Genomic DNA, 12,382 nt, shown 5'->3' on the forward strand with positions numbered 1-12,382 from the left:
TGCAGTTTTATCAGTGGTATTCACGTTTTGGAAACCCCGGTGGTGCAGTGGTTAAGAGCTCGGCTGCTAACCAAAAGGCTGGCAGTTCAAATCTGCCAAGTGCTCCTTGGAAACTCTATGGGGCAGTTCTACTCTGCCCTATAGGGTCGCTATGAGTCAGAATTGACTTGATGGAAATGGGTTTGGTTTATTCATATTTTAATGGATGTTTCTAATACTAACAAAGAACAAAAATAAATGCCATCATTTCTCTGATTCCTGTGAACATCCGCCTACATCTAGGGGGAGTGAGAAATGTGGGAACTGGCATCCAAATAAAATCCACAGTATAGGACATGTGCAGTCTGTCTGGCTTATCCTCCTGTGAATGGCCAAACCAGTGATTACGTATCCCAGATGCATACCTCTACTGTAGTAATCAACTAGGCCAAATCAGATAAGCTGTATTTTAAAATGCTGGTCTGGCCTTCCCTCAATGGAGGCTTATCCTTAGTATGTCACTGAGACATGAGGTAATTGCTTAAATTAAAACTGAAATTAATGACTTTTGTCTTAATGTACACGGCAAGCCAAAAAATGCATACTGATACAGTATTGACATAACGAGTTAATATCCTATTTTTATATCTTTCTTTACTAAAATGGTACAAAATATTCTTCATAGTGATACACTTAGTTTTGATCTACACAGTCCGATCAATTTTCAGTTGACTCTCTTTTTACCTATACCTGGTCCTTTTGTACATTAGCCAAAAAACATGCCAAACCCATTACTGTCGAGTTGATTCGGACTCATGATGACCTTATAGGTCAGAGAACTGCCCCATATGGTTTCCAAGGAGCGCCTGGTGGATTCGAACTGCTGACCCTTTGGTTAACAGCCATAGCTCTTAACCACTATGCCACCAGAGTTTCCTTTTAGAGGAGGGCAAAAGGCCAGTTGTGAATATAATCACATTTGAAATCATAAACTTATTAAACCTTTGAAAATTCTGTCCTATAAAATAAATTACATCCAACCCATCAACTGTGACAGCACTATACAGAGAAATCCTTTTTTTTATGTAACCAAAATCTCAAGTAGTCCTGGAGACAGAAGTGTATTGGAGAAAGAAGTTGTGCAAAGAGTTTCACTGGGAGTACTTCACTGGCTTTTGGCTCTCTTGTGTTCACAATCCTCAGAGGGTGCTCCAACATGGCAGAAATTTGGGGTGGGGGGGCTTAAAAATCTCCTCCACAAAACACATGAATGAATGTTCTAAGTCACAACAATCAAGTTGACAGTCATTCTTCAATGAATCTCAAATACAGATAATGCACAAGTTTCTAACAAAAATAAAGGCAAGAAACTAGAAAAATATTTAAACTCCCCTAACCGCTGAGCAGTCTTCCACGAACATCTCTATCATCCTTTTAACCTACCAGGACATATAAAAGCTATTGGATTATGAACAGATTTAAGTTACAACATAAAACTTCATGACTTGAAATAGATTAAGAACTTGAGGTGGTTATTTTTTCATCTCAGTTCCCTTGAAATGATAAATTTGCAAGCAACATTTGAAAACCTCTCTTCTCTAACCCACTGACTAGAACAGCATCAGCCATCTTGAATTCATTTGGAAATAAACGCTTCATTTTCCATATTCTTAGAAGGACCTCTACACTGGTTTATAAGTTCAGCAATGGAATAGGCTAGTTGGAAGCCCATTGAGGAATCCAATTTTCTTATCTTTAAATGATTTTCATCAGGACTCAGTATGTAATGTCAAATGCTCTTCTAACTTCACCTGGCTATCTCTATGTGTTCTTCCTTCAAACCAGTAAATTATGCTTCACAACAGAGTTCACTAAAAAAAAAAAAAAGCTAAATTAGAAAAAAGTAGGTCCTAATTCAGCAGTTCCCAAGCTGTGTATATAATCACTCCTGGAATGGTTCAAACTGCACGTTCTTAGGCCACACCATCAGACATTCTGATTCAGTAACTGTAGGAATGGGTTCTCAATCTATTTTCTAAAGCATCCCGATTGCATCTGATGGAGTGTGTCTATAGGACACTCTCTGAAAACTGCCTGTGTGGCTAAGAAAAAAAATTAATACTCATGATTTAGAAACTCCACCAATATGCATAGCAGTTTTTGAAGAACAAATTGAGTTGAAATTTGCGTGCCTTAACAATCTTGAAAACTATACACAGACTAAGAAACCCTGCCTTGTTTTCCAGCATTCTAATTTCTCTTAGACTACACCAAAGATAAATTTAAGAGTTTTAGAATTGCAACATTCAGTATTCCAAAGTTGAAATTTAAGAGTAAATCATTTCTAAATTAATTTAACCTTGTGTTTCTCAGAGGTAGGTCAAAGGAAACTGAAGGTCCTTATAGGCACGTCTTGAATTTAGAAGGCTATATGGTTCCTTGAAAGTCATTTATCGAAAATAAAACAAACAGCAGACAACCTGTACTAAGACCTTTTAACCTAAGAGAAGGAGTCTCAGAAGAGGAAACAAGAGATTAAACAGTAATGACAGGTAAATCATTTCCTATACTTCCGGTGATTCTTGGCAGCAAAAGGCTATGCTTAGGGGGAAAAAAATCATCAGCCACAAAGTGACTAATCAAATGACTTCTTATAAATAAGAAAGCCTAATATTTGTGGAGATGGGCTTGTAGCAGCTTGCTGTATGTTTGCTCCCAAAAGACAACCCCAAGTGCACTGACTGACTGCCATACTGCATACTTTTCCCAGAGTTAAATTTAACAATTTTCTGGCTAATTTCATTAAATAAGACAGAACCTTAAAAACTGCCCTAGTTGGGCTTGAATTATTAGGCAAATATAGGATGAACTTTCATGCCACCAATATTCAAATCAAAACAAAAGTTGTATTATTTTTATGCCTGTTCTCACATAAAGTACTATCATGGTGTTGAACCTAAGAACCTAAACCAAATAAACCAAACCAAAACCAAACCCAGTGCCGTTGAGTCGATTCCGACTCATGGCGACCCTAGAGAACAGGGCAGAACTGCCCCATAGAGTTTCCAAAGAGCGCCTGGTGGATTCGAACTGCCGACCCTTTGGTTAGCAGCTGTAGCACTTAACCACTATGCCACCGGGGTTTCCTCTAAACCAAACAGACTGGAAAAAACAGGGCCAAGATTAGCTCAGTCCAGAATATAGTTTGCCTCAATTCTAAGAATCGGTCTGTGCATTCCTGATGCCTAACACAAAGACTGCCACAGACATTCAATTTTTGTCCCCCTAATTCATTTCTCTGGTCTTGAATTATCCTGATGACATTTATTTTTAATATCATATATAAAGTCTAATTGCTATCATTTTACGGAAAGTCTCACCAATAAATCGGTTTAAGGTTTTTTTTTTTTTTTAAAAAAAACCTGGAAAACAAAGGTAAATCTGCAAAAACGAAGGTAAGAACAAGAACGACGACAGAAAAAAAGATCATGGCGAAATAAGCTCTCATTCAATTAACACAGATAAGCCAGTCCAATGTTGTTATTATTTGACTGTTAGAATTAACTCCAAAAAAATTACCCAATCTCCACTTCACTTTGAGATAAAAATCACCTTATAGGTAAGTGAAACTACTTCATTAAAAGGCTAGCCTTATCATAAAAAAGGTTTGTTTTTCACTTCAGAGAGAAAAGGTAAAATAAGACAAAACAGCTTGGCTGAATTTCCAACGTTAATATATTTTCTATTTTATATTGGACACATGCATCTGTAGCCCCTCATCTGCAGCAACTGTCACATCCTCATAAAAGGGGCGAAATTTGTAAGATGCCTTTGAAAATAAATATTCTTCTTTATAAAATAATAAAACTTCAAATAAATATTCTTTACACTAAACAATATGTTGAAAAAATTAGAAAATAAAGGCTGGATTTTACTGTAACTGTACAATATACATGAAGTCCAAAGGGGAAATCAGAGTCTCACAATAAAGGCTTTCTGTAAGGCAAGATACAATCTAAGAACATACGGATTGATTCACATTCTTCCGAATGTACAACATATTAGTATAATATTTTGTGACTATGCCATGTCGTACGGCACAACTTGTTTTTCACAGTTGCAAATATTACTGTATATACAAAAATATAGCACATGATCTCTGAAGAAAACCATGGGGAAAAAAGTCCTTTGCTAATTTACAAATTTTGCAGGTACTATTCACAAAAACTTTGCCTAGGAGTGTCTGTGTGGCTTTAGCTTATGCAATACATGGGTCACACCAAGTTCTCTAGCCCGTATTTTGAGCTCCATTAGCTGAGTTCTAACAAGCATATCAGTTAAGATGGCACATGGACAAAAAAGCATTTCACTGCAAACAGCAAAGAATATCCCGACCCTCTGTGAACAGTGCCAAGATTATAACTCTCTTAGTTGGTTGCATATGTGTTAAAAAAAAAAAAAAAAAAAAAAGAACAATCCTTATTACTGTAATATTCCTGATGAATGGTGCTATGTTGGTTTTTCAAAGTTCCTGGGTGGGACAGTGGGAACTTTGCAGCAAACTGTGTTTGAGTTTTTACAACGGCATCCGGGCCTGTTAACACGGTCATAACACCCCTGGCACAATTTAAGGCAACCCTTGGCTGGAAGGTAACACCATAAGCAAGGCAAAAAGAGGGACATGACGCCCATGGCTGACCATCGTGTACAACAGTGAGACTGGCTGCAAGAACATGGGTTGTCAGCACAATTGTCCTCATCATCGTTAGAACAGTGATAGAAGAGACCTTTCACACAGCACACACAAGTCCCATAGTCAATCACGTTCTGGGCCGAGCAAAGGCACTGCTTGTCACAGATCCAGTCTGACGGCAGAGGCCTCGGGTAGGTGCACTCCTTACACTTGCACTTGCCACAGTCCTCACATCTGTAGGCGTGCAAGCCCAAATCTTCCTTGCTCAGCGGCTTAAGCTCACCTGGCTTGAGCTCAGATTTAGGCTGCACCCGGATTATTCCATCAGCAATAGGCCCCGAGGAAAAAGACGATCCTAACAGTCTCTGTTCAGAGGAGCTGCTGCTGGTACTTGTCCTCGTACTGCTCCGTGACCCTGAGCTGACTGTGCTGATGGACCTCATCAGAGGCACCCTTGCAGAAGAGTGAAGCTGCGTGTGCTGGAGCCTGGGAGGCTGGCGATGCTCGGGCAGACCATGGAGTCGCTCATGTTTGTGCTGAGTGGAAGGGCGAGGAGCAGGCTTGAGCCCAGGTCTTGGGACCACGGTAGGCCCCTCTGTGTACTCATTGGTGTTTCGGATGGCTCTGATCTGATCCAGAGACAACACGTGCACCTGCTGGGTGACAGCATCTCTGGGGTCGGGCTCCCCGCGCTGCCTGCCACCGTCACGGGGTGCCTGCAGCAAGGGCTGTGACCCGCTGCCACTCTGAGCTCTGGCCTCCATCAGGTCTTGGAAGTGTGGTCACTCCAGCAGGCTTAGAACACATCTGAACTCCTGTGGAAACCAAGAGGAAAGAGACTGGTTTACACTCCAAGATGCTTCCTCCATTCTCCACCCACCTGAGTTGGCTTTTCACTTTCCACTTCCCCTAGAGACACAGGATTTGAAATGGAGTGTGGGTGGGAGGGATGAGAATAGCTACATGATCCATGCATCCACCAAAGAGTAAAAATTACTGCAGGATACTGACAATTCTTTAATCCTGTGATAAGTAGCAGCACAAAGCTGATCTTTATTTCAATCACATATACAAAAAACCAAAACTAAACCCACTGCCATCGAGTCAGCTCCAACTCATAGCAACGCTACAGCATAACCTTTTGCTGCCAAGAATCACCAATAGGGTTTCTCCCAGGCTGTAATCTTTACAGAAGCAGACTGCCACATCTTTCTCCCATGAGTGGCTGGTGGGTTCGAACCACCGACCTTCTGGTTAGCAGTTGAGCGCTTTAACCACTGTGCAACCAGGGCTCCAATCCAATAAATAGCAACTGCTTATTCAAATACACAAAAAATTTGCAAGGTTCAGGTTCTATGTAAAAATTGTCAAAGCAGTGTTGGGATTTCAACACCACTTTTTTTTTTTTTTTTTACATATAACATTTGCAAACGTGGATACCTTGTCAAAACTTGAAATAGATTTAAATTGATCATGGTCATTTTTGTCTTAAAAGTCAATAAATGCAGTCTTGAAAATTTCTTCGTGGTTCTTTCTCCAAGTCTGCTTTTACATCAAATACTCTGAAATATACAATATTCTACAACTTTTTAAGTCCCATAGGGGCTTAAAAAAGGATTTTTTCCTCCAAGAAATAGTTATAAATTTTACAAGCATGCCATTGTGTATGACTATATAACAGCACAAAGATATGGGATTAAAAACAAATCAATTCAAATACCATTAGGTGCAAGGAACACATTAAATCAAACTTACACAACAAGCAACCAGACAGGAACTTATTCTCAACCTTCCAACAACTTGAGAATCAAGGATCTCATAACCTGATAGCCTAGGAAAAATACCTTAGATTCTGCAGGCCAACGGTTACTGCATCCTGCTGCATATAAGAATTATGTCAAAATCTTAACCGATTTGCTTGTTTTCCAAAAAACTTACAGTTGAGAACATAAATCAACTGGAAGAGGAAAAAAAAAAAGCTTTAAAAATTCAAGTGTCACATCTTGAATTTAGCATTTTGACAAGTAATCCCTTTAAACTGTAATCCTTCTGTAAGTTTCCAAACTATTATCCCCCTTTCCATGATTTCATTAAAAAAAAAAAAAAAAAAGGAACCTTATCCAACCTCTCCTTTTCAGAAAACAGAACCACAGCGAACAGGGCAGGTGACACACGCCTAGCAATTCGGGAACAAGACAGAGCTGGAAGCCAGATCTCCTCCTTACCTCCAGCAGAAAGACAAGACAACGTTGCTCTCTGCTTTCATTCCATTTATCGGTTCTATCTGCGCCCCGACGCCGTCCCCAGCAGGTGGGACTCAGCCGGAACCTCGAGAGAGTTTTCTCCGAGCGGACTGACGCTGCCCAGGGGCCAGCCCCACCCCTTCCCACCGTGCACGATCCCCAGGCCGACAGAAAGGCGCGCGGGGTGGGGGGGTGGGGGGAGGCACGGGCGCCTCCAAAAGGGACGTGTCACGAAACGCAGGAGCACGCTTCCCCCGCCGCCGCTCCCATTACCCCAACTGAGAGCCGCCTTCCAGCCCCAAGAGGGAGCCACTCCACTCCTAGGCTGGGGTCACACACCCCACCGTAGGGCGTTTTTGAAAAGGCCCTTGAGCGCGGGACCTAAGTTTCCAGCACCGACGCGGCGAGGAAGAAAGCCCTGCCTAAGGTACACAGCCCTGACGCCCATACTTAACCTCGCGCGACTCCACGCTGCACTGACCTAAGTGGACACTGTATGCAATCTGCACACTATTATCTACTTTCGGTGTAGAGAAACTAAACACACACACACATTTCTTAAAGATAGAAATTGTTTTAAGAGTTTAGGGCGCTTTCCAAGGCGCCACTGCACTCGCCGCGCAGGCAGGACTTAGATGCCTGAGCTGCAAACATTCAGCGCAGATGTGACTGCAAGTTGAGAGCAGCATGTTAAAAGAAAGTTAAGTAGTCTTTTTTAAAGTGATTTCTGTCGATTCTTGGTCTCCTTCTTCCCAGTCTTCCCCGCCCCACCCCCGCCACTTAGTGCGTTCCCAGTCCCCCCAGCCCAAAGTGCTTTGAAACCCCCATTAATAACAGTGTGTGATCAGACTATGGATTAGGAGGAAAGGACTTCGGTACTAGGGTGGGGCAAACCCACAGAGAAACCGCTCTGTAAAAACACACAAGATACCGAAATTTAAAAATAGCAACAGCAACAAAAAAAATCAGCCCATCAGAGGAAATGAAAAAAATAGCCTCTTTTGCCACCCATTTTCAGATAATGGAAAATGATCGCTACCACTTGATGACTTTCTTCCTGTGCTGGGTCAGCCCAAGCTTCCAAAAATAAAACCATGACCCAGGCCGACCACGGAGAACGGAAAAAAGAGAAAGCGCCACTTCCAAACCGCAGAGACACGGCGCCGGGCAGGGAGACGCTCCCACCAGCACAGGGCTCGCCCCCGTCCACACCAGGCAGAGGCGGGGGCCTCTCTCCACCCGCGCACCCTCGGCCCGTCGGAGCCCTGCCTAGGGACAGCGTCGCCTAGGACTTGCCTGCCCAGGAGAGAAACAGGTTACAAATCCCCGCGCCTGCAAAGACGACCTGGAAAACACAAAATGCTTTCCCTCTCCCGGCTCTCAGAGTCCAATTCGCTGCCCTCGCAGGGCCAGGAGTTGATTCCTGAGAACCTGATCGTCGTCCCAACCCACCCCCCACCCTCCCGAGCGCGGGTGCGCGGGGTCGCCGGGCTAGGGAGGACGCGGGGATACTGCGCGGGGTGTGCACGGCAGTCCCCGCTGAGGCGGGCCAAGACCGAGTCCGGGACGAGGCAGCTACCCCTGATCCCCGTGGGGAACCTGCGGGGTTACAGAAAGGGAGATCCGAGGTGAAATGAACCCCACTCGCAGTCCAGCTGCACCTACTCCATGTTGCCCGCGACACGCCGGCCACGGAGCCAGGAGGGGAAGAGCCAAACGCGCCTCACCGTGATCGCGGCTTTGCACCAACTCCTCTCCCTTGGATTCTCTTCTAACTGCGATGTGCAAATAAATCCAGCCTCGACGCAAACTTTTTCCCCTTCTTTCCAAACTCTGTTTCAGTCCAACTTCCGAGCAATCGGCGGATGAAACGTAAAGAAAACCGGGTGCCAAGTCGCTATCCGATGAACACTCCGGTGTTCGGGGATAGAGTCGACCCCCCTTCTACAAGCGCACGCGGAGTATTTCCTCTTTTTCTCAATGAACAGGAGGCCGAAGCGCCAACGGCGAGTCTCTTTCCCTGGCAAACGAGCGAATGAGACAAGAAAACGGCCTTACAGAGAACCTAAAGCCAGATCGCCAAGTCGTGCGGTCTCAGCTGTGTCGGAGCGGTGGCGGCGCGGGGGCGCGAGTCGGGCCGGACGGGCGCGGGGGCCTGGGCGCTGCGCGCTCCGCCGGCCCCTGTCCTCCGCTCGCGCTGCGGCGCGCAGCTCTCGGCGGTGCAGACTGGGCGTTGCGGAGGCGCGGCGGCGAGGCCGAGCCTAGGGCGGTGGGTGCGGAGGAGGAGGAGGAAAAGGAGGAGGAGGTGGGCCTGTGGCCCGGCCGGGGGGGGCTCGCCGTTGGCCTGCGCCCTCGCCTTTCCGGAGGAGGCAGGGAGCTCTGCGGCCGCCGCGGCAGCAGTAAATGGCGTCATGTGGATCCGAGGCGGAACAGAGCAGTTGTTGTCCCAGAGGATATATCGCATCCGGTCCCAGCTCATTGGCTCCGCGGGGCTACATTCACTCACACTCCAGCGCCCGCCAGCGCTCCGAGCCGCAGGAGGCATTCAAAAGGGCAACCGCGCCGCCCCGCGCGTCCTCTGGCCGGTCTTGCAGCCGGGGCGCCGTCACGCGGGGCGCTCGCGGGGCTGGGCTGGGCACGGCGGGGTCAGTTTATCTAGTTTCAAGGAAACACTGACCTTAAGGTTTTCCCAGAGGCCATGAAGACGAGCCATAAGCTCGGTCTGACTTATGGAACTTTCTCCCCGCCACTAGGAAAGGGGAGTGAACATTTACAACTCATCCCAGCTCTGCAATGTTCGCATTAAAAACAAGTTGCATGCAGGTTTTAAGACTTTATCCGGAACCGACTTCAAGTCCATCTCTCCCCTTTTCTGTCCCCCCTCCTGCGGGGAGGGGGAGCAGGGGGAGGAGAGGGGGAAAGGAAGGGAGCGGGAAGTGAGGTGGGAGGGCTATTGGTTTATTCTTTGTCTCCCGGATTAACCCGATTATACACCAGGCACCAGCACAAACCGCCTCCCCCACCTCGGAGCCGAGTACGGGAGGAACGGAATGCAGATTCGGGCTTCAAGTCCCTTACTCTCTTGCCGGGGTTTGCTTTTGATTGTTTAGATTGGTAGTTTTTCTGTTTAATAGGTTTAATCGGTTTTGGTTTTAGGAGGGTTAGCTATAGATGGAGGCGTTCTTAATGATTGAAGAGCATTTTTAATGATTTGTTGGGTGCAAGGAAATTCTAAAATTTAAGCCTTCTGGAAGTAGTTAATTCAGTAATACTCAGAGCAACATCGTGGGCTTCTGAAATGGGGAGGGTGCCACTTGCACTTCAGGTTTCCTTCTTCACTCAATCAGAAGGCATCCTTCATTTCTGTGTCTCCTTGTTACCTAGCACACTTTTCAAGAAGATCCTATTGTCCGTCTTGAAGGTGAATTGTGTTTTCCCACTTAAGAATAAATAGAAATACAAAAATGTAAGATGCATGCATATGTTCGTCTCTGCTGTTTATTTACTTAGAAACGTGCTTCACGTGGAAGCACAAGTAGAAAATTAAAACACCAATGATACTTTATTCTACCTAATGTCTTACAGAAATATTTTCCTTTACAGGAAAGTACCTGCTTGTAGGGGTCAACATTCCTAACAGCACCTGCGAATTTGTCCCCATGCGGGGTGGGAGTTCTTGAAGCTAGAAAAATGTGGCGCTGGATTCCCCCAGTCCAGCTCCGGCCCACATCCGTACGCAGCTACCTGGCACTCGCTGGCTTCTCCAGAGCTCTGGGTCTGGGATGCCCTCGCACGTTCCCTGTCTCGCTGCGCTCTAGCCCCGCTTTCGCCTTGTTTCTCCAGGACTCTCCCCCGCCGCCCCAGGTTTGGAACTAGAAGTGGCAGGGGAAGTAGCATGCGTTATTTCCGGACGCTGGCCCACGTTCCCAACCTTATGAGTGGAGAAAGGTGGACGAGGCTACGTCCGCTTCCACCGCGGCGTCCCCCGGGCTTCCACCGCGCGGCGGAGGGGCCTCCCTCGCCCCCGCTACCCGCTGAATGCGGGAGTCCACTGAGCCTCCGGGTGAACTGAGGCGCAGCTGCGTTACGGCCCGACAGACCACCAGGGGGCGCCCGGGGGGGCGCAGGGCTGCGCCTGCTTTCTCCACGAAGCACTGCACTCGACGCGAGCAGAAGGGGGTTGCTTTCCAAAATGTGCGTCAGGCCGGCTGATTCAAAATGGAAAAAAAGAAAAAGGTGTTTATAATTTAAAAGCCACAGAAGGTAGCTTTCCTCACCATCTCTTCGGATCGCAGAGCGATTGCGTTTTGAACGCGAGGTGAGGTACTTAGGAAGGACCCTTGCTTTTACTAAGGGTAAGGTGCTGGGGCCACAGCCAGGTTGTGCAAAGCTGGTGGGACTGTGCTGCTGGCGTCTAGCTAACAAGGTTAGGGCAGAGCAGGTGAAGGAAATGCGTTTTCTTCGACCCTTCAGACTCCTGCACGGTGGCCGTTTCTATGATACAGTTGTATCTATGCCTTTCTCCCAGAGCTGCAGGAACTTTGCGAAGACACGTGGTCAGAAATCAAAGCATAAAATGGAATTTAAGTTAGGAACTTAAGGCTAGTTAAAGAGCCCCTTTAAAACAAAAAACAAAAAAAACTGTTTTTAGTCACTCTGACTCATGGCGACCCCATGTGTTAAAGAGTAGAACTGCTGCCTAAGGTTTTTGAGGGTGTAATCTTTACGGAAGCAGATAGGCCTTTCTTCCAGGATACCTCTGAGTGGATTAAAACTGCCAATCCTGTTTAGTAGTTGAGTGCATTAGGTCACGCAGGGACCTTAGAGCACCTTATATTTTTATTAAGCCAGTGGAGAAGAATCTGTAATTCATGTTTGTCTTGCATGAACTTGAAGAAATACCATGTAAACTAGCTCCCCTCTCCTTCCTGCGCACCCTCCGGCTTGCTGGCTGGGAAAACATTCAGCCTGTAACTTATGCACAGAGTTAAAACAAGAATCTGTTGGATTCTTTCTCATTTACTTCTTAGTCTTTATTTTAATTAGTTCAATTATTATTTTTTCAGATAGTGAAGGGCGGAGAGCTATTTTTTGTGCTCTAAAGGTTACTTGTAGTTCTGGTGGTGTAGTGGGTAAGAGCTCGGCTGCTAAACAAAAGGTGGCAGCTGGAATCCACCAGCTGCTCCTTGGAAACCTTATGGGGCAGTTCTACTCTGTTCTGTAGGGTCACTATGAGTTCGAATTGACTGGACAGCAATGGGTAGGTAGTAAAGTTCACTTGGCGAGTTATAATCCAAAAGAAGAATACAATATGAGGTGTTTAGTGCAACCATGATAATGTGTCCCCAAATTGATTCCCTTATTGCGTTCCGAAATACATAACTTGGATTAACGTTGTGAGGTATTGGAGAATCATGATGGAATACTAGATAAAACTTCACAATGAAGCTCATTTTCAGGTGTGTTG

At 45.8% G+C, this 12,382-nt stretch overlaps 1 protein-coding gene across 1 annotated transcript; it reads right to left on the reverse strand.

Moving 5' to 3' along the window:
* Nucleotides 1-4,425: 4,425 nt before the first annotated feature.
* On the reverse strand, nt 4,426-9,310 carry SPRY2 (sprouty RTK signaling antagonist 2). The gene is made up of 2 exons (XM_049853192.1): nt 8,643-9,310; nt 4,426-5,487 (listed from the first exon to the last, which is right to left on the reverse strand). The coding sequence occupies exon 2, from the start codon at nt 5,434-5,436 to the stop codon at nt 4,489-4,491; it is 948 nt and encodes a 315-aa protein (XP_049709149.1). The 5' UTR covers nt 5,437-5,487; nt 8,643-9,310; the 3' UTR covers nt 4,426-4,488.
* Between the last annotated feature and the right edge of the window lie 3,072 nt (nt 9,311-12,382).

This window comes from Elephas maximus, chromosome 14, assembly GCF_024166365.1.
Source record: "Elephas maximus indicus isolate mEleMax1 chromosome 14, mEleMax1 primary haplotype, whole genome shotgun sequence".
In the NCBI taxonomy this organism is placed as follows: Eukaryota; Metazoa; Chordata; class Mammalia; order Proboscidea; family Elephantidae; genus Elephas; species Elephas maximus.

What these genes read in the sequence shown, in the direction of transcription:
- SPRY2 (XM_049853192.1), bottom strand. Translation starts at nt 5,436, where the DNA reads ATGGAGGCCAGAGCTCAGAGTGGCAGCGGGTCACAGCCCTTGCTGCAG.